Source organism: Papio anubis, chromosome X, assembly GCF_008728515.1.
Source record: "Papio anubis isolate 15944 chromosome X, Panubis1.0, whole genome shotgun sequence".
Lineage (NCBI taxonomy): Eukaryota > Metazoa > Chordata > Mammalia > Primates > Cercopithecidae > Papio > Papio anubis.
The window spans coordinates 19027383-19048443 of record NC_044996.1 but is presented as its reverse complement, the minus strand read 5'-3'; the positions used below and the strand labels follow the sequence as shown (position 1 = coordinate 19048443).

The following is a 21061-nucleotide window of genomic DNA, read 5'->3' as shown; positions in this document are numbered from 1 at the left end:
CTTACCTCCCCTCCATGGCTGCCAGTTGAATACATCTAGAGTACAAGCAGTGGTCCTGCAAGGCGGCCACAGGTATCAATCTGGGGATTTGGTGTTTTAAATGAAATATTTGAAAAGGGATAGTCCCGTGGCTTTAATACCCTGTAGGTGTGTTACAATGCAGAACGAGGCTAGCAAGTGGAATTTTGCCACTGGGAAAATTCTGCTGTAGTCAGTTGTATTGACATAATGCTCTTCAATAACATTTTAAGAGAGATAAGTATTATATTTCTATATTAAAAGCCTCAGGAATAGCTGAAATTATTTGTTTCATTTCAAATAGGATTTGAAACCTCAGACATACAGAAATGCTTATGATATTCCCCGTAGAGGTCTTTTAGACCAGCTGACCAGAATGAGATCCAATCTGCTGAAAACGCACAAGTTTATTGTTGGACAAGATGAAGGTAAAATAACTGTGAAATACTTTTTTTTTTTTTGGAAAATGCCAGGCATGACTTACAGGAAGGTGTTTATTGCATAATGAGTAGGTTATTTTATAGTATTTTAATGTATAAAATACCTGTTTTCACTGAATCCCTATGTCTGTTTACCAGGCACATTTTTTTTTTTTTTTTCAAGTTTAAGGGCAAGTGTGCATTAATCAGCACGTACACTCCACTTGCCATGCTTTAGCTATTGTAAGCTTCAAACAACCCCAGGAAATAGATACTGTTTTTATGTCCACTTCATGGACATGGAAACTGAGAGTGAGCATTTTAGTAGTTTGCCCAAGTTTAGCCAGTTGGAAAGTGGCAGAACCTAGATCTATGAGATTTCCCAATCTGCACACCCAAACACTATAACACCCAGCCTACTGTGATAAACTCAGTAGAGAATACCTCATTTAAATGAAAGTAATCAACCTAATGGTATTGAGGATAATTGTGACTATTTACAAATTCCATTTACTCCATTTTGTTTATTTTAAAAAGGCTCACCTGTTTACTAAAATGAGCAAATCTTATTCCGGCCAATTCCCTGAAATTATACACAAAGTTTTGTGTGTAAGAGGTTTTTTCTAGGAAGAGAACCTACAGATTTAATCAAATTCTCAGTGAGTAAGACCTACTAACCAAGATTCTCTGGATGATAAGAGAATGCCGTAGAGCCTAGACTCTTTGAAATGCAGAAAATATGTGGTGATTTGAGTTAGGATGGTGGTGTAGGGTCAGCCCATTCTCAAACCTGGTTTGAAGGCAAGGGAGTTGTTCTAATCCTAGCGATGTGAGCCTGTAGGCAGTAGTAATGGTAAGACTAAGTTATGATTGGGGTGAAGAGAGATGATTCTAGATCCTAGAATGCTAGATTCGAGACTTTAAATACTATTGGATGCCAAGACACACTGCTAAACCAAACTATGATGTCTTCTCAAAAGGACCATACGCTTAAGCTATAAGCATCAATTCCTTTTCCTGTGATTTTGCAGATTCCCTTCATAGTGTTCCAGTTGCACAAATGGGTAACTATCAGGAATATCTGAAGACATTGGCTTCTCCGCTGCGAGAGATTGATCCAGACCAACCCAAAAGACTGCATACTTTTGGCAATCCATTTAAACAAGATAAGAAGGTAGGATACCTATGCCTATGTCTGCCTAAATTGGGATATTCTTGCTATATAATTATTTTCTTTTTGGCAAGATGAATACAAATCAGAGGTTCTCCATTTGTTTGTTTAAACAATAAAATATGACACCCAGGCTCTTAGTGGGAGCCTCCTGATGCAACAGTGTTTTGGTTGAATAAAGTCAGAGCTGCCATGTATTGGGTACTAGTAGGAGCTGGTGTTTTAAATGATCTCATTTAATGCTCACAACTGTTCTGTAAGACGAATGCTACTGTTTGCCCTTTAAAAGGGAGAAATCAAGGGCCGCAGTGGTCAAATGCCTTACCTGTGACACAGCACATAAGAGCAAGGATTAGAATCCACGTCTTTCTCACTCCAGAGTATATATTCATCCCACCACACACTAATTTCTTTAATATCGAAATCACAGTTTATTTCCTGTTCCCATGGTTCATATTTGTAGTGCTTGATCTAGAAAACGATGAATGCGTCCCTTGAAATATGAAGTACTAAGTGATGTTGTTTTACTTGAATGGTCCTACTAAAAATCTAAATGTGGGACGTGTGTGTGTGTGTGAGTGTGAGAGAGATATACTGACTTACCTATTAAAGCATGAAAACAGATGGGATTATAGCTGCACTCATGGAGGAGACCATTGGTATTAAGGCCCAGACCACACAATAATCTGTTTTGTGACAAGACTAGATTCAGAGGTATTCCACCTCACCTCAATCCTCAATTAAATGGTAGTCCACCTCACCTAAATTCTCAGTTTATCTTTCTGTGCTTCGCTTTCCTCATTTTGTAGCACTGGGGATAATAATTACACCTAACTAGGCTGGACGAGGTGGCTCACGCCTGTAATCCCAGCACTTTGGGAGGCTGAGGCAGGCAGATCACTTGAGGTCGGGAGTTCGAGACCAGCCTGGCCAACATGGCGAAACCCTGTCTCTACTAAAAATACAAAAATTAGCCAGGCATGCTGGTGGGTGCCTGTAATCCCAGCTACTGTAGAAGGCTTAGACAGGCAAATCACTTGAACCCGGGAGGCGGAGATTGTAGTGAACCAAGATCGTACCATTGCATTCCAGCCTCGGCGACAGAGTGAGACTCCATCTCAAAAAAAAAAAAAAAAAAAAAAAAAAAAATTACACTTAACTAATAGAACTCTGCATGATATTAAATGAGTACATGTACACTGTTTACAACATGAACAGGCATATAGTAAATTCTCAGTGAAAATGTTTTCCCCTTTCTGTATTGTTTATGAGTAAAAAATCCTTTGGAAAAGTCATTTAATATGATTTTATTCAAATAATAAGGGCACATGTTCTTGGATTGTCTTTGGACAAGAACAGCTCTTGGCTAGACTTCTACACTGCTGCCTCTCATCTTTTATCTACCCTCAAGAGTGAAAAGCCTCCTCACTGCCTGCCCAGCATCAAAGTGGGCATATTTGAATCCTTGTGAGGCTGCAGACGAGGGAGTTACATTTTCCACCTGCCTGCCTTTCAACATCTACACGTAGCATACTGTACAGTGATAATCAGTGTTGTTTAATGATATGAGTTTGAAGCACAAAAAAGGAAAGTATTTCCCTTATGAAGGGTTGATGCAAAGTGGTTTGTACTTCTCTCATTTTGATTGAATAATGCTGCTTATTTGCATACTTTCTGTTTTATCATTATTGTAGTATGTTTTGCTTGGAACAACATCCTATATGTTAGTTTCCTCCTTGTTCCATTTAAATTGGATTAAAATTGAGTTGCATTTCTCTAAGAACAAAGTTGGGGTGGGGTAAGGTAAATCTTCGGCCCATGATTAATATTTATATTATATTAATCTGGCATGGGATTTTAAAAAATGAAAGAAAAAAAGACAGTGATACAATGTAAGATTGATTATGTATGCATATTAAGAGTGCTTGCAGTTTTATAATAGTTGCATTTTGGTCTTTAATGAAATACGTTCATTTATGTGTTTTTTAGGGAATGATGATTGATGAAGCAGATGAGTTTGTAGCAGGGCCACAAAACAAAGTGAAACGTCCAGGGGAACCCAGCAGTCCTATGTCATCTAAGAGAAGGCGGAGTATGTCCCTGCTGTTGAGGAAACCACAAACACCACCTACTGTAACTAACCATGTGGGCGGAAAGGGACCACCCTCAGCCTCGTGGTTCCCATCTTATCCAAACCTCATAAAACCCACCCTTGTACATACAGGTATAGAGTAGTGGTTGTGATTTCCTTATGGCTCCTAGAGGACTAAAACGCTAAACAATTTTATTTTCCTTTCTGTATTCCTTCCTTTATGTTGTTTGTGTTCATTAAGTAAGCCATTACTAAATCATCTATGTGGTAGGTACAATAATCCCCACAGAGAGCAGAGAACCTGTTTCAAGGATCTCAATCTACATAAGGTGAAAAAATTATATAGTAATTAACAGTGATGAATACATTGCTTACCAAGTAAATACCACAGTAATTAATGGAGAAATGGAAAGAGGTGAGCATGTTTGCTGCGACCTTTTGTAGTGGCTGCAAGGGTGAGGAGGATAAAGCAGGTTTCCCTGGCAGTAGGGGCAAGAGTGGATCTGCACTTGCTCTTTGTGTTATCACCACCTATGCATGCTCTAACCCAGTGCAGTCTGGTATCTGCCTCCTTGACCCCACTGAAACATTCTCATCAAGGTCACTAGTGTCTGCAGCACATTGCCATTCCTTCTCTGCAGCATTTGACACAGTTATTCACTCCCTCCTCCATGGGTACGTTGGGTTCTCAGACACCATAAGCTCATAGCTTTCTTTTCCCTCTAATAGCAACTCCCTTTCATCCTCTTTTTCTGGTTTTGCCTTTTCTTTCCACCTCTAAATATCATAGGGCCTCAAAGCTCAATCCTGGGACCTCTCCTATTCTTCACTGCACTCTCTTCCTAGGTGACCCCATGCAGTCTTGGGGCTCTAAATTTGATCTATGTTTCAACAACTCTGATATTTATATCTCTAGAATATTACTTGCTCCTCAAATTCAGACTCAGACTTACTTGTGGACATACATCTCCACTTAGGTGTCTAATAGACAAATAAAACTCAGTAAGTTTCATGAGTTTCAACTGAACTCTTGAACTTGCCCCTCTCCAAAACAGCTCTACTTATAGCCTTCCACATTGCAGATAATGGCACCATCCAGATATGTGCCAGTAAACCTTTAACATCTGTCAGGGTTGAGGAGCATAGAAAAGCTCTAGATTGTAGTGTTTGCAGATTTCCTTTATGTAAATAATGCTAATATTTATCAATGTCAAGCTATCAACCTGAGATCATTGAACCAGAGTCAGGAAGAATACTCTGGAGGGCAGTTGTGCCCTGACTCCTGCCACACTTCAGCACTATTTACCCAGTGGTTCAGGTGACAAACCATAGAGTCATCATGATTTTTCTCTTATTCTTCCCTTGCTTTGATACCTTTCACAAGTTCAGGAAACTTGATGTTCAACATCCCTAAATCCCACTATTTCTCTCTATCCCTCCAGTGCACACTGCTGTGACCTCTCACCATGCTAGTACAATACCTTCTTATCTCAGCTTCATGTTTCTAAACTAGCCCCCATCTATCATATACTCTCTAATCCTGTGGCCAGATAATTATGTCCACATGTATATCACATCATGCCATGTTGCTCCTGAAAACCCATTCTCAACTCTCCTAAGCACTCAGAAAGGACCCTGAACCAGCTTTAGTCTGCAAGACTGCACAGCCTGGCCTCTGTCATCTTCTCCTAACACGGGAGCCCCTGGGGCTCCCTCTGCTGCTGTCTCCCAAAGGCCTGTAGATGGCTTCCCCAACACCAGCCCAATGCTGCTTCTTTCATTTGCTCATTCTGCATGTACTGTCTGACTGCCCCATGAGGATGTGAGCTCCACAAGGGCAAGGGAACGTTGCTCTCGGGCTGTTTACCGCTGATCCCCAGCTCCCGACACACTGCCTGCCACAGACGATGAATAAATGAAAGAGGTGTCACATCTGGAGTGAAAAGAAAGTCACTTTTCTGACACAGAAAAGAAGAATTAGAAAGATAATACACTAAAAGGGATTTTTGGTGATGGAGTGTGTTATAGAACTTTCAGCACTAATGGCCACCTCTATTTTCTCAGAATGTATTTGATGTAAAGAGGAGGCAGCTTGTGGTGTATCCAAGTTGTCTGGCTTCCAGCTCAGTAAAGCATGGCAGGTTGTATGTGAATTTGAGAAGTCATGAAATAAAGTGAGACTTGCTGTTTTCAACTTGTAAAGCATAACAAGCTGACACTAACGCATGAGTACCAGGGATCTGTGAATGTGTGTTTAGAGTTGTACTGTCTTACTTGGTTTCCATATGTATTCATAGGGCCAGAAAATAAGAGGTGGTTTTATTGTATTATGTGTCCTGGCCTCAATTTGAGGGGTCTCAGATCACCACCTGGTATATCCTCCTGCTTTATGAGATAATTTCCTAGAAATTGAGCATCAGAGGGATATACCTGTGGGGTTGACATAATACACTTACCTCACAGCTCAACCTCTTCATTTGGTTTCCAGATGCTACTGTCATTCACGATGGCCATGAGGAGAAGATGGAAAATGGTCAGATCACATCTGATGGCTTCCTGTCAAAATCTGCTCCATCAGAGCTTATAAATATGACAGGAGATCTTATGCCACCCAACCAATTGGATTCTCTATCTGATGACTTCACAAGTCTCAGCAGAGATGAGCTGATTCAAAAACCTGGTATTAACGCATTTGTAGGAGGAGCGAAAAACTGCAGTCTCTCTGTTGATGACCAAAAAGACCCAGTAGCATCTACTTTGGGAACTATGCCAAATACATTACAAATCACTCCTGCTATGGCACAAGGAATCAATGCTGATATAAAACATCAATTAATGAAGGAAGTTCGAAAGTTTGGACGAAGTAAGTAGTGAAAGAACGTCTATCAATAATGCACCAGGAGGTCTCTCTCATTCTATGATTCACTATAGATTCAAACTACCCCTTGAGGTACACTGGGGGCAATATTGGGCTTTCACATAGTTTAAGGCAATTCCTCTTGCTTTAGCTAAAAAGGTACAGTATATATTTTCCTGTTTTTTCCCCTTATTTCTTGTAATGCTTCCTTTTGCTGCCATAACATGTTACCAAAAGATTCCTAGCTTAAAACAATACAAATTATTATCTTACAGTTCTGGAAGTCAGAATTCTGAAATTATTTTTGCTGAGCCAAAATAGTGTTGGCAGACCAGCATTCCGTCTGCTAGTTCTAGAGAGGATTTCTTTCTTTGCCTTTTCGAGCTTCTAAGGGCCATCTGTATTCTTTGGCCCATGGCCCCTTCCTCCATTTTCATGAAAACACCCTTAGCACTTTTTCTCCTCTCTGACCTCTGCTCCTGTCTTTACATGTTTTCTCTCTGACCTTAACTCTACTGTTTCATCTTATAAGGACACTTGTGCTTACATTGGGCCCACATGCATAAACTTGGATAATCTCCCCATCTCAAGATCCTTAACTTAATTACACCGGCAAAGTAAAGTCTTTTTTGCCATATAAGGTAACATATTCACAGGTTCCAGGGATTAAAATGTGGACAATTTTAAGCAGCTGCTATTCAGCCTGCTACATTTGGTTAGTGTTAACAAGAGTTGCCCTAGTAGATGCATGCAGATATTTTGATCCGAATGTTTAAAATACAAACTACATCTAACTCTCCACTCACAAAGAACAATTACTAAGGATGTACAGTAGTTAAATTTTATTTCCCTTTCATCTTTATAAAAATACTGAAGTTTTTTAAATATCTTCAGAATATGAAAGAATTTTCATTTTGCTTGAAGAAGTGCAAGGACCTCTGGAGATGAAGAAACAGTTTGTTGAATTTACCATCAAGGAAGCTGCAAGGTGGGTAAAAACAGGAACTCTTCAGTTTTTCATTTTTGTTTTTAGAGCAGTAGGGCCCAGTGCAGGACAAAGAGAGGAATAGGCTCTGCCTTGCTTTTTTCTCAAACCCTGGCCCTCACTCATAGTTAAGGTTGTCTCCAGAAGTATTTGGATTTATGTTACCTGAACTCAACTCATTCATCCTTCTAGTTTTATCATAGTCTCAGGTAGGCTTGGGCCCTCAATTGCCACTATTGGTACTTGCTCTAAACCGTATCTTTCCATGAGGACAATCTTTATATTCCTATGTAGATTGTAAGCTTCACTTTGTATCCCACACAGTGCCTTGAACATCATGAGTTCTTTAAGTATCTTTTGGTTAATAAATTTCTCTTTATTTTCAGGTTTAAAAGACGAGTCCTAATTCAGTACCTCGAGAAGGTACTAGAAAAAATAGATTCCCACCACCTTCTCAGCAACATTGATCACATCAACAACAGATCGTCATGTTAGTGCAAAGACCAATGAGAAAAAAATGACAAGTTTTCTGTGCTGTAGGATGGAATGGGATATTGTTGAAGCCTCCAGAAATGTTTGAGTCAAGGGAATTGCCTTCCAGATGCTAAGAAGCAGCAGTGGGGCTTTTGAATTTTATGATTATCTGGCAGTGAAAGCTGGGCTTTTGCCTTAATACTTTTTTTAAGTATGAATTGTTTTGTTTTTCTCAATTGAGGAAGGTGATGTTATTAATTCAGCAGGCTAAATTCAGTAAACACCGCTGCCCCTACCGCAGGTAATGAGAGGTCACTCTTTTGAACTTTGCCATTCCAGGCATTCTCAGAGTGGCTAGGGGCCACCTGCAAGTGGAGCACAACTTGGTGCTCTTACTGTGTCCTTCAGAAAGAATAGGTGTACAGAAAAGAAATGGCAATCTTATGTGTGCTGAACAAAGTTTTCAACAATGCCTAGTTGTGCCTTTTAAACCATGCAATATTCAGGATAGTTTGAATCAAAGAAGTAAGAAGCTGCTATTCGGGTAACTTATTTCTCTGTGGGAAGGGGCAGGGAGAGTCACCAAACAATCTACCTCCAACTCTCTTCTCTTTTGTCTAGAGACATTACAAAGTGCACTTGAGGCTGCCCCCAACCTCTGACATTTGTTCTTGCATGTGATGATAGAAAGTCTTCAGATGGACTTATATATTCTGTGCTTTGGAAGCACAAGAAGAACAAAAAAAGTGTATATTTCCTTTAATGTTTATACAAAGTTTATATGGAGCAGTATTGTTATGTTTGTATGAATTTGCAAAAATTAAAGTGTACAAAGAGATTTTGACTTTGCATATATAAAATAAATCATTTTATTGATTTTCACAAGTTCATTAATGCTGGATAAATTTCTAGTTATATGTTTCTTGTGATTTGTTATTCCTTTCAGAAAAAGAGCGTATGCTGTTAAACAAGATGTTAACATAAGGATTTAAACTTCAAAACATCACTCACAGAACTGAGTGACGTTAGTGAAAATGGCAGAGTAGAGTACCCTAGGGACTAGTCACTTTCAAGAAACATGGAAAACACTGGAAAAAAAAAAAACCTGTCAGAATCAAGTTTTATTGGAACTCTAGAATACAGTAAAAGGTTTACAGCAACCAAGTCAATCCTGAATTAGGAGAGAAGTCATTGAAACATGGTAGGATTGCTTTTTGGCATTTCGACCCACCCTTGGAATGGCCGAGTACAAAAGAAATTTGAGGCCAGGTGCAGTGGCCCACATCTGTAATCCCAGCACTTTCGGAAGCCAAGGTGGGAGGACCACTTGAGCCCAGGAGTTCAAGACCAGCTTGGGCAACATGGTGAGACCCCATCTCTCCAAATATATGTATTTTTAATTAGCTGGACATGGTTATACGCAACTGTGGTCCCAGCTACTCAGGAGGCTGAGGTGGGAGGGCTGTTTGAGCTCAGAAGGTGGAGGCTGCAGTGAACTATGATCACACCATTGAACTCCAGCCTGGGCAACAGAGCAAGACCCTGTCTCAAATAATAATAATAATATATACAGACTGACTTCTGAAATGGCATGGCTGTTTACTTCCCACCTTCCTACCCATCTCAAACAAAAGGGAGTTTTTGCATTTTCTGTTCCTGGTTGCAAAACACAAAAGAAAATGGAAAAATAATTTGTGTGCATTTATGATATGCTTGCTCCTTTGAGACTCTCAAACAGCCAGCACCATCCCTTCCCATAGCCTGCTAGGAGCCAGGATGGCTTCCCAGTGCCTGTTTCTTGACCATTTTCATTTAAAAGCACTGTGAGTAGTATTAGCTTTGCCTTCTCTGCCACAAGAGAGAAAGCCTGGTCAAGAGGTGTGGTTTTGGATGCAATAAGTCCACTGCTTCTTGGAGACATTCCTGGACATATTCATTCGTGTCTTTCCTGGGTCCTTGGAGTAGTTGGTCAGGATGGACTTCCACTCAGTCGACGGGCCTTGGCCTGATTCATGGTGGTCCCAGAGACCTCAGCCCTCTGTGTTGGGCTGGAAGCCCAGAATGGTGTACAGTTCCTCAGGCATGAACCCCAGCAAGTTTTGGAGGTCACACAAAGAGCAGCACATATAGCACTTTCCTGACATCTTATGGAGGATGTTCTTGTCCAAATAGTAGTGTCAACCCAGGCTTAGCTTCTAGTAGTTCATCTTGGGCTTATTTTTCCTGATTCCCCACTGGCAGGAAACATTGTCAGGGTTGGCAAGTTTAAACTCCTACCTGTCCCTATTCCAGCTGATGAAATGACTGGCAAGACTGTCTTAACAAAAATTCCAGGAGAAACTGCCGCAGGTGAACAGGTCCACTTTCTGTGAAGCCGGACAGCACAGCCACAGGTATAACTGGTTTGCCTTGCTCCACCGGGTTGCTCCTCTCTTGGATGTAATCCTTGAAATGCACGGTCAATTTTTTGAGGCAGAGAGACTGGCTGCAGTTTTCTTTGAAGCTCTCGAAAAAAGGAACCTGCTGTGCATCCAGTAAGGATGACTGGCTGTTCCAGGTGCCTGAGCTCTCAAAGCTGTCTGCTTCGTGATTTAAACGTTAAAAAAAAGCAGACAGCTTTAAATGTCTGCACCATTCTCAGGGGATTTGTGGTCTTTAGGCTTCCCAGAATTGTTGGTGAGCAAATTCAAGTTGCCTAAAAAGTCCTGACTGATGGAGCATATTTGAGGCTGACAGAGCTGAGCTGAGACTTAGAGAACATCTGAAACTCCTGTTCAGAGCTGGGCATGCTGGTTGCAGAAGCTGGACACATGCCATCCAGGAGGCTGCCTTCGGGGTAATTGTGTGTTTGCATACCATAGGGTACCTGCTTTATGCCAAAACCTAACATATTGTTAAACCAATAAGGAATTGAGTTCAGGCATGAATTTTCTTTATATTGATCTTTTGTCTTTTCTTGGTTTTCTTCGGTCATCTGGTCCAGATGTTCCCAGAAAATGTCATCCACAAAGTCAAATACCAGCTCCAGAAAGTACTCCTTGCCAAGGTTATACAATACCTGGCCACTCATGTTAAGCCTCTGGAGATTCACGTTCACCAGACTGAACTTGTTGGTAGTGCAGAGAAGCCACTGGCATACTTGCTGCTCACTCCACAGCCAGGGTTTCTTTGGAATGCCAAAGCACTTTTTCTCCTTTTTGAAGCCACTGAAGGTAGCTTTTAAAGCTTGAGTCATCACAGCCTTGCTATACAGAGTTAACAAGGGCAATGTACAGTTGGCAAGTCATGAGAAATTGAGTCCAAGCCTGTTGGCACTTCTTACAGTGTTTGCTCTTTATTTAGAGAGTGAAAAACAGCAAACAGAGACCCATAAAAAGTGTCAAAACCTGGCTGGTGCCTCAGTGTCCCTCCGTAACTGTTAGCCACAGGGGCTGTGTGGTCCATATTCTTGATTCTAAAATCATTCATTGTGCTACTGCAGGCAAGTCCGGTGCATGATCGGGGTGGTGGCTGCTCAGGGCCCATGGCTGCTCGGTGTGCAATGTGTTAGAGCACACAGGTGCAGGCATGGGGCTGGACAAGAGACAATCAGGGAGGCTGGATGCAGGCCAGATGGCTCCCAGCACTCAGGGCTGGGGTGACACCATGCTCATCCGCCACTGGAACAAGTAACTAGCCCGTCCACCATGTGGCATGCTCTTCAGCAGTGGGGGAAGGAGGGAGGATGGATGGCTGAGGGAAAATGGAAGGGGGGAGAGGAAGGAAGAGGGGAGGAGAGAGAGGAGAGAAGAGAAGAAGGGAGGAAGGCAGGAGGAGGGGCCAATAGCAACTTTGATCAGGCAAAATAAACAGTCAGTGAACTTGAAGATAAGTTGATTGAAATTATCCAGTCTGAGGAGTAGAAAGAAAGGAGAATTAAGAAGAATGAACATAACTTAAGAGACTTATGGGACATCATCAAGCCTAACAACATATATACAATAGGATACCCAGAAGGAGAGGAAGGAAAGTAGCATAAAGAATATTTAAAGAAACATTGGCCCCAAACTCCCAAATTTAATAATAGACATGAATCTACACATGCCACAAGCTCAAGGAATTCTAAGGGAGATAAACAGATCCACACTGAAAAGCATTATATCAAACTGTTCAAAGACAAAGAGAATCTTGAAAGCAGTGAGAGAGAAATTACCTGTCAGAAAAGATCCTTACTGAGATTAACAACCAATTTCTCATTAGAAGCAATGAAAGCCAGAAGGCCATGTAATTACATATTTAAAGTGTTACCAGGAGAAAATGCTGCTATCTGTAAAGAATGGGGTCTTTAAATGCAAGGGATTCCCCCATTGAACATGGAACAGAAATACTGCATCTTTTAGAGGCTGTGCATGATCTTAAGCAAGAGGATCAAGACATCAAAAAGGAAAAACGATCAGAGACATCAAAAAGGAAACTCCTCAGTCTCATTGGACAATGTAAGGGCTGGCAGGGAAGATAGGATGGTAACTACGGAAGCTGTAGCCCAGCTGGCCTTATTCCTCTCTGCCCATTCTCTTCATTTTATTTTATTTTTTATTTTTTTGAGACGGAGTCTCACTCTGTCACCCAGGCTGATCTGCAGTGGCCTGATTTCGACTCACTGCACCCTCCTGGGCTCAAGTAATTCTTCTGCCTCAGCCACACGAGTAGCTGGGACTACAGTCACATGCTATCATGCTGCTAATTTTTGTACTTTCAATAAAGAAGGGGTTTGCCATGCTGTCCAGGCTGATCTCGAACTCCTGGCCTCAATTGATCTGCCTGCCTTGGCACCCCAAAATGCTGGATAACAGGCATGAGACAGCATGCCCATCCCATTCTTTTGGTATAAATTCATCCTATACTATACTACACTAAGAAATAGCATGGGCTAAAGAAAATCAGAGGAGCCTAACACTTGAGGGTTGGTGGCTCGTAGGCCAAAAGCTCTTGCTTCCTTAGTACCATAGTGGCAAATTGTCAAAAATTTACATAATTCCATCCATATGGGCAGGATGCTACAACCACCTGGATATACCATAACTTTACAGGTACAGGCCTGACAGCCACAATAAAAAAGGTCACTCTGGCCTGTGAACTTTGCTCTCAAAATTACCTTGGGGGAAAACGAACAACAACAACCAAAAAAACAAGGGCCGGGCGAAGTGGCTCATGCCTGTAATCCCAGCACTTTGGGAGTCCGAGGCGGGAGGATCATGAGGTCAGGAGTTTGAGACCAGCCTGGCCAACATGGTGAAACTCTGTCTCTACTAAAAATACAAAAGTTAGCGGGGCATGGTGGTGCATGCCTGTAATCCCAGCTACTCGGGAAGCTGAGGCACGAGAATAGCTTGAACCCGGGGAGGCGGAGGTTGCAGTGAGCTGAGCTCACGCCATTGCACTCCAGCCCAGGTGACAGAGTGAAACTCCATCTCTGGAAAAAGAAACAAACAAACAATGATGATGAGTACTGGCAAATTCGGTGCACCCAAATACCCACCTTTCAGGTTTTTAAATATCTTTTAGTTTTTGTAGACACCATTCTCGAATGGGTAGAAGCTTTCCCCACCAGAACAGAGAAAGCTACAGAAGTGGCCAATGCACTGCCAAAAGTGGTCATAGCAGGATTTGACCTTCCCTGCTCCTTGCAAAGCGACAAAGGACCCTGTTTTCCTGCAACTACAACCCAATAGATAGCCCAAGCTTCGGAAATTAAATATCATCTCCACTCCTCATGGAGGCCACAATCCACCAGCAAGGTTAATAGGACTAATCAAACTTCAAGGCAGACCCTGGCAAAACTGTGCCAGGAAACTTCTGAGTCGTGGTACACTCTGTTGCCTATAGCCCTCATGAGAATACGAGTGGCATCCAAAGAAAAGACAGAACTTAGTCCTTTGGCAATAACTTCTGGGAAACCCTTCCTTACCTTAGACCTGTTTATCAAACTGGAAACCCAATCTACTATACAGTATAATCAAAATCTAAGCCAGGGACCAGGTGTGGTGATTCATGGCTGTACTGTCATCACTTTGGGAGACTGCAGGGGGTGGATCACTTGAGGTCAGGAAATCGAGACCACATGGTGAAACCCCTGAAATACAAAAATGAGCCAGGCGAGGTGGTGGGCCTGTAATCGCAGCTACTCAGGTGGCTGAGGCAGGAGAATCTCTTGAACCTGGGAGGCGGAGATTGCAGTGAGCCAAGATTGCACCACTGCACTCTTTCCTGGGAGATAGAGTGACACTCTGCTATCCAAATAAATAAATAAATAAATAAATAAATAACAAAAATAAAAAATCTAAGCCCAGTACATCAGGTTATCCAGGAATACAGCAATACAGTGCTGCCCTCACCTGGACAAACGAAAAACATCCCGCAAGTCCTCCCTGGAGATTGGGTCCTATCAATAACTTGGAAGGAAGGCCCCCTGGGCAATCGACTTCTTCCTAAATGGAAGGGTCTTAGCAAGTACTACCAACCACCGCAATGGCTGTCAAGTTTCAAGAAATAGCAAGTCCGGCTCATATGACCAGAATTTAACTATGCAATAAATCTTTACAGGAACCAGAGTAGCTACTAATTACACCTGCCAACCCATAGAGGCTCTAAAATTTCTATTTAAAAACACAATTCCACATAAAGCCAATCTGAAAGAAAAGTAACATCTGCATTTTCTTGGTACTTGCCTGCCATACACTAAGGGCTTTTAGAGACACTGGCATGTCTGCTGGGGAAGTAATTAACCAAACTGTTAGACTATTAAACTTAACTCAGGCCTGGGCGCCATGGCTCCCACCTGTAATCCCAACACTTTGGGAAGCCGAAGCGAGCGGGTCTTTTGAGGTCAGGAGTTCAACACCAGCCGGACCAACATGGGAAAACCGCATCTCTACTAAAAATACAAAATTAGTGGAGCGTGGTGGCGCATGCCTGTAATCCCAGCTACTTGGGAGGCTGAGGCAGGAGAATTGCTTGAACCCAGGAGGTGGAGGTTGCAGTGCACTGAGTTTGTGCCATTGCACTCCAGCCTAGGCTACGAGAGTGAAACACCGTCTCAAAACAAAAACAAACGAACAAACAAAAACTTAACTCAACCTTGTTGACTTCGCATAAATACCAAAATTTGGGGATATGCCAGATGTGGGCCGTTATAAGACTGGCCTGGCATCCTAGCACATCTCCAGGGACAAACTCACTGGCCCACAGAATGGGGATATCAGGCCCAACAGTCAATACACATTATTAACTTCCATGGGAATCTGGAAGCATTAGCTATTGTCTGCTTTGCTCCCTTTAAAAATGCCAGTCATTAACATATTTTAAGCTTTAACTTTTGGTCCGATTTTGTTTAAAATGCTGATTTCTTACTCTCTTCCTTACAGCAATTTCAGGTCCACATGATGGTTTTGAAAGGCTTTCAACCTTGGTCTCCTAATGAGCTATCTCACTTCTTGCCCACCAGTCCCGTGAACTACATGGTTCACACCGCATTAGATCAGGCAGGAAGAGACTTTAGGGCCCAGGCTAGGTAGGGACAACGCCCCACTCAGCAGGAAGCAGCTTCAGAAGAAATGACCTAGCCCCTCCACCTCCCATATGATTATAGGCCCTAAGATCTCTTAGAGGGGAATTGAGGCAGGGTAGGCAGTCAAGGAAGTGACCATGGCCTTGGCACGCAGCAACCGTAGGGATCGTACAGCCAACACAATAAGCCTCAGCATTCACATTGCAGTTAAGCTCATTCAAGCAAAGCTATCTTCAGTAGAGAATTTCCTCTGTAGAGAGATGCGCACTTTGATTTTACCCATCCTCAAACTGACCCTTTGCTCATTGTAAATAGTAAAAAACACACCCCTGGATGGAGATTTAAAATGCTAATGAGACATGTGATGTATGACCAAGCATGGATGGGCATGTGCACCCAGAGGGCCACCCAGAACATGTTTACTGGTAGCACATCTTCCCACCTCCTTATGAATAATCATGTAAGACTCCCATAAGGGGAGTTTCCCCAGTAATAATCAACGCTGTCTCATCCTTACGAGCAGCCAGCCCTGAATCCTCTTTGTCACTCTCAGGGTGTATTCTGCAGCTAACTTTCAAAATATTCTTTTTCCTTTGCAATAAATTACAATATGCTACATCTCCTTTCCTGTGTGCCTCTTGTTTAAATTCATTTAAACTAAGAAAGCAAGAACCAATGTCTCAGAACAGCCGTCAACAATACCCCAAAATATTCTACCACTTTTGCTGATTTCATCACCTTCTGCAAACCATCATCTATTAAGCTATGAGTCTGCATATACATACCATAATACACCTCCATTTTGGAAAAGCATTATGCTGGAACAGGAAATTCTCATATTTCCAAATTCTATTTCAATTCTTCCAATCTGTGAACCCCCTTTTTTGAGTTTCATACATCAGATTCTCTCACATTACTGCTAAAAATTATTCACAGAGAACCAGATAAAGACTTATATTATTTGGAATAAACTTTTTTTTTTTTTTTTTAAGACAGGGCCTCGCTTGTTGCCCAGTCTGGAGTGCACTTTTGGGATCACAGCTCACTGCAGCCTCGATCTCTTGAGCTCAAACAATCCTCCTACCTCTGCCTCCTGAGTAGCTGGGACTACAGGTGTGCATCACCACACCCAGCTAATTTTTGTATGTTTTGCAGAGATGTGGTCTCGCCATGGTGTCCAGGCTGGTCTCATACTCCTGGGCTCAAGTGATCCTCCCGCCTCAGCTCCCCAAAGTGCTGGAATTACAAGTGTGAGACACCGTGCCCGGCCACACACCTGTCTTTTAAAAATTCTCCAGTCATTATATGAATACATTAGAATCTGCATGTTGTTCTTGGTCTTCTCCATATTTTTTCTAGTAAACCCCTTTTGTTTCATTAGCTCAATCTCAAGTCCACGTGTTTCTGAAATATCTAACACTCCTCTTCAATTTCTTCTCACAATTTCAAAAAGTTTCCTTAGTTTTCAGTGGATTTGAGGGGAACTATATTCTAATAATGTCAATGATAGGAAAACATTTATTTTCATTAGCTGCAATACTTTCTTCTAGTCAACCTCATAACTGAGTGACTCCTGTAATTTTGATGAATTTCCACATGCATTGTACTTCATTATTGAACATTACAACACTTACTTTTGATGCCTTAACTGTCTAAATAATTTTAGCATAATTTACAAAAATATTTACTTTTAAATGATATAGTCCGTGTAGAGTAAATGTGCTCTCTCACACATAATCAAGTAATTTATATTAATTATGGATACTTGTGTGATTTAAAATATTTAGTTATTACACCGATGTACATAAAAATTTATATAAAGATAAAAAATAAATAGTTATAAAGAGTAAAAAAATTTCACACCAGGCTTCTGAACAAATCTGACTTTTAAAAACTCTTGAAAATTAATTGTTTAAAAATGAAGTGAACACCAGTGTAATTTTCATAACTGCCTTCAGTGAATAAAGTACAAAAGTTTCTTGATAATTGCTATTTTCCTAGGAAAGAACACTTTTTTAGAAAATGTTTGATATTTGATGAAATTCCATTTCTGAAAAGTCAAATATTTTAATGAATAAAATTTGCATGACCCACTTGAATGTTCTTTAGAATATTGTCAAAAATTGCACAGACATGTTTGTAATTAAATCAAACTATTTTTTTTCCACCCTGTGGCACTACAGATTGCATGAGCATAGAAAGGGAACAATTGCCAGCTTCCCTCAGAAGGAAGCAGTGGCCTTCTCAGAAAATTGCAAATGAGACGTTTTTAAGTAATAAGCCTGTGGCACCCATGTGTCCCCTCCACGTGCATGACGCTCAGGGCTCTGCAGGTGCAAGGTCAAATCCTGCCTTTATTTTAAATTTTGATATATCGGTCATTATGGATGTTTTGTATTAATTTTGATTTTTGAAAAATTATGGCAAACTACTCCTCATCTTGATTACCAAGTGCCTTGTTTTTCCCTAAAATTTTACTTCATTCGTCTGAAACTAGTCCTGGCCCTACCCTGCCTGCTTCCCTGCAGGCTTCTCACTGTGTGACGCCCTGGGCCACTCCCACAGGCAGGCAGATTCTCTGCTCATTGCAACCAGAGGCACCCTGATGCATAAGATGGTGAAATGCCAATCATGTGACCTTTTCACCATCATCTCCCCAACGTCTAGGAGAGAACCAGCACTAGAAAACCCTCAAGGAACATTTGTTGAATGAGGGAAACATCATAACGAGTGTCTGACGACTGCTTTAAGCTCCTGATGGGAAATGACTGGTGTTCCAACAAAGTGGCTTTCAAAAGTCTTTAGAATAAAGGAATTACAGAAACACACCACTCTTGTGGCCAGGGAAAGCAATCTACCCAGACACGACTGTCAAGACCACAAGGAACGTCAGACATGAGTTATCCCAGGATTGCCATTTTCCAGAGATATTACAAATGAGGCCCCAAGAAGGGAAAGACAAATCCCAGGTCATAGGCAGCTAGGGCTGGAACAGAGTCTAAGAAGCCAAATGTCCAGCCTGCCTGCTGCACAGGGCTGCTCCTTGGCCAGACCCAGGAGCCTCAAGTATTTGGGGTGAGAACCTCTCTGCTTACTGAGGGAAGTATTTCGGCAAACGCACCCTCACCAGGTGCTTCCACTCTATTCTTCTAGCACAAAATACGGTTTAGCAAGTCCAGAAATGTTTTCCCCCTTGTCCAGTATTATACCGAGATAACAACCTTATACAGACAGCATAGTCCTGTAAAAATACTATATCAGGCCAATTTTACATAACAACTCCCTTTTATGTAGACAGATAGATGTTTAACATTAGATAGATATTTAACATTATATATGCATTTATACTCACACAGAAGTTTGTGTGTGTGTGTGCGTGTGTGAGGTCATGTGAATGCCTTTTTCTCTATACATGTCTTTTAAAGATCATGAGGAACTGTTTGCTTTCAGCTGGCAAGGCCAGGAAAACCCTTTTCCTTCCTACCTCAGTCTTATATCAACTCTCTAAGTGATACAGGTAGGAGGCAGAGAAACTCCAGGCAGACAAGGGTGGGTCCTTGGTGAAACCCACCCTCAAGCTGAAAAGCCTGAAGTGACAACTTCCATCCTATCTTGGCCACGTCCTGCCAATTGGTTCTTTCTGAATAATGTCTTTTTACCAATTGAATGTTGCCTTTTCCAAAACTACCTACGGCCCACCCTGCCCATTGTCCCATGTTTGTGAAGACCCCAGATTCATCCAGTAGAGAGGAGAAGCAGCTGGACATCAGGGAGAGGTGACTTGACTTCTGACTTGACGGCTAGACGTCGGGGAAAAGCAACTTGACTTCAGAGGAGAGAGGCAGAGAGGCGATTTGACTTCAGGGGAGAGCAACCTGCCCTTCATCTCCCCTTTTCAGCTGCCTTCTCTGCTGAGAGCTACTTTCATCGCACAATAAAATTCTCTGCACTCACCATCCTTCGATTAGTCTGCGTGACCTCATTCTTCTTGGGTACCAGACAAGAATTTGGGACCCACCGAGTATTGGTACCCAAAAAGGCTGTCACACTGGCCCTTTGCCTTTGCAGCCACCCCCGCAATGAGGCAAAGGTCCCACTAAGCTGATAATACACTGCTGTCCGTGGATGGCGGAGCTAAGAGAGCATTGTAACACGCACTCTCAGGCCTTGGGGTTGCAGGCAGTCCTACCTGGATGGTGCCATAGTGCCTGCACGGAGTTTGCTCCTGCCAGTGCCAAAGCAACTGGCCAGTTACCACACTCACTTGCCTATGTGCTGCCTCCCATGAGGGATGGGGTGCAGCGGACCCAAGGAAAAGGTGTTTGCTCCTGCTGGTGCCAAAGTGGCTGGGCACCCCTGTCATGAGTCCTGTGAAGGAGTCAGGAAAGCATCCTGCATCATAAACTTATGTCCCAAACTAGTCCTTAGGGATCTTGATCTCCTTTCCTTCCCACCATGTGACACCATTACTTTGCATTGATGACATTATGTTGATTGGGCAGGACCTAGCAACTACTCTAGACACACTGATAACATACTGACATGACAATCAAAGTATCAATTTGCACACAAAAAAATCAGGGGCCTTTTACTTAGTAAAATATTTAGTGGTCAAGTGCTCAGAGGCACGTCAGCATAGTATTTATCAGGTGAACGGCAAGTTGGTACATCTCACGCTTCCTGCCACTCAAAGGGGACAGGCAAAATAGTGGGCCTCCTTAGGTTCTGATTATGGTAACATGTACCTCATTGAGGTGTGCTGCTGTGACTTACCTGCTAATGACTGGAAAATCTGCTACTTCTGAGTTTGACCTAGAAAAAGAAAAAGTGCTCTGAACCCACTCCGATGGCTCCAAGGGAGGTCCCTTATGAACAGAGTTGTCTCAAAAGCAAACAATAAAAAAATCCCTAGGCCTGGCTTACTTACTATTCTTTCTTTATAATGGGCTGGCAGCACGTGTATTAGTTTTCTATTGCCACATAACAAATTACCTCAAATTGGGCAGCCTAAAACAACGCATATTTATTATCCACACTTCTGCAAGTCAAGACCAGGAAGGCTCAACCGGCGTCTCTGCTGGGTGTCTCCCAAGGCCAACTCAAAATGTCAGGCCGGTTGGATGCTGATGTGGAGACTGCAGAGTAATCCACTTCTAAGCTTATTCATGTTATAGCTCATTTAGATCTAGTTTCTTAAGGTGGTAGGAATGTGGCTCCCATTTCTTTGCTGGCGGTCATCCAGAAACTGCACTAAACACCTAGGGCCACTCCATACCTTCTTGGGAGCATGGCTTTACCCTCAAAGCAGGCCTGCTGTGTCACATCCTTCTTGTGCTTTGACTCTCTTACCTCTTCTTCTGCTCCTTGGTAAGGAAAATGCTGTACTTCTCAAGGATTACCCTGCCAGGTCTGGCCCAACCACACCACATTCATGTCTCAGGGTCAACTGACTTGAGACATTAATTATCCAGCAAAATCCAACCATAGCAGTACTTGGAT

At 42.1% G+C, this 21061-nt stretch overlaps 1 protein-coding gene and 1 pseudogene across 7 annotated transcripts in view; one reads left to right on the top strand and one right to left on the bottom strand.

The window, feature by feature from the left end:
* Positions 1 to 8906, top strand: part of INTS6L (integrator complex subunit 6 like) — a 62563-nt gene extending 53657 nt beyond the window's left edge. For 2 of the 7 annotated variants that reach the window (XM_009198314.3, XM_003918317.5), the window contains 6 exons: positions 323 to 446; positions 1469 to 1611; positions 3598 to 3832; positions 6189 to 6563; positions 7452 to 7545; positions 7929 to 8906. In XM_009198314.3, the coding sequence (XP_009196578.1) occupies positions 323 to 446; positions 1469 to 1611; positions 3598 to 3832; positions 6189 to 6563; positions 7452 to 7545; positions 7929 to 8037 (1080 nt within the window). In that variant the 3' untranslated portion in view covers positions 8038 to 8906. Of the gene's footprint in view, positions 1 to 322; positions 447 to 1468; positions 1612 to 3597; positions 3833 to 6188; positions 6564 to 7451; positions 7546 to 7928 lie in introns of those variants that run through there. The other 5 variants (XR_002519513.2, XM_021932719.2, XM_009198315.4 and 2 more) reach the window with 5 other exon arrangements.
* A 1140-nt stretch (positions 8907 to 10046) lies between these two features.
* LOC108580417 lies at positions 10047 to 11550 on the bottom strand (annotated as a pseudogene).
* Positions 11551 to 21061: the final 9511 nt, after the last annotated feature.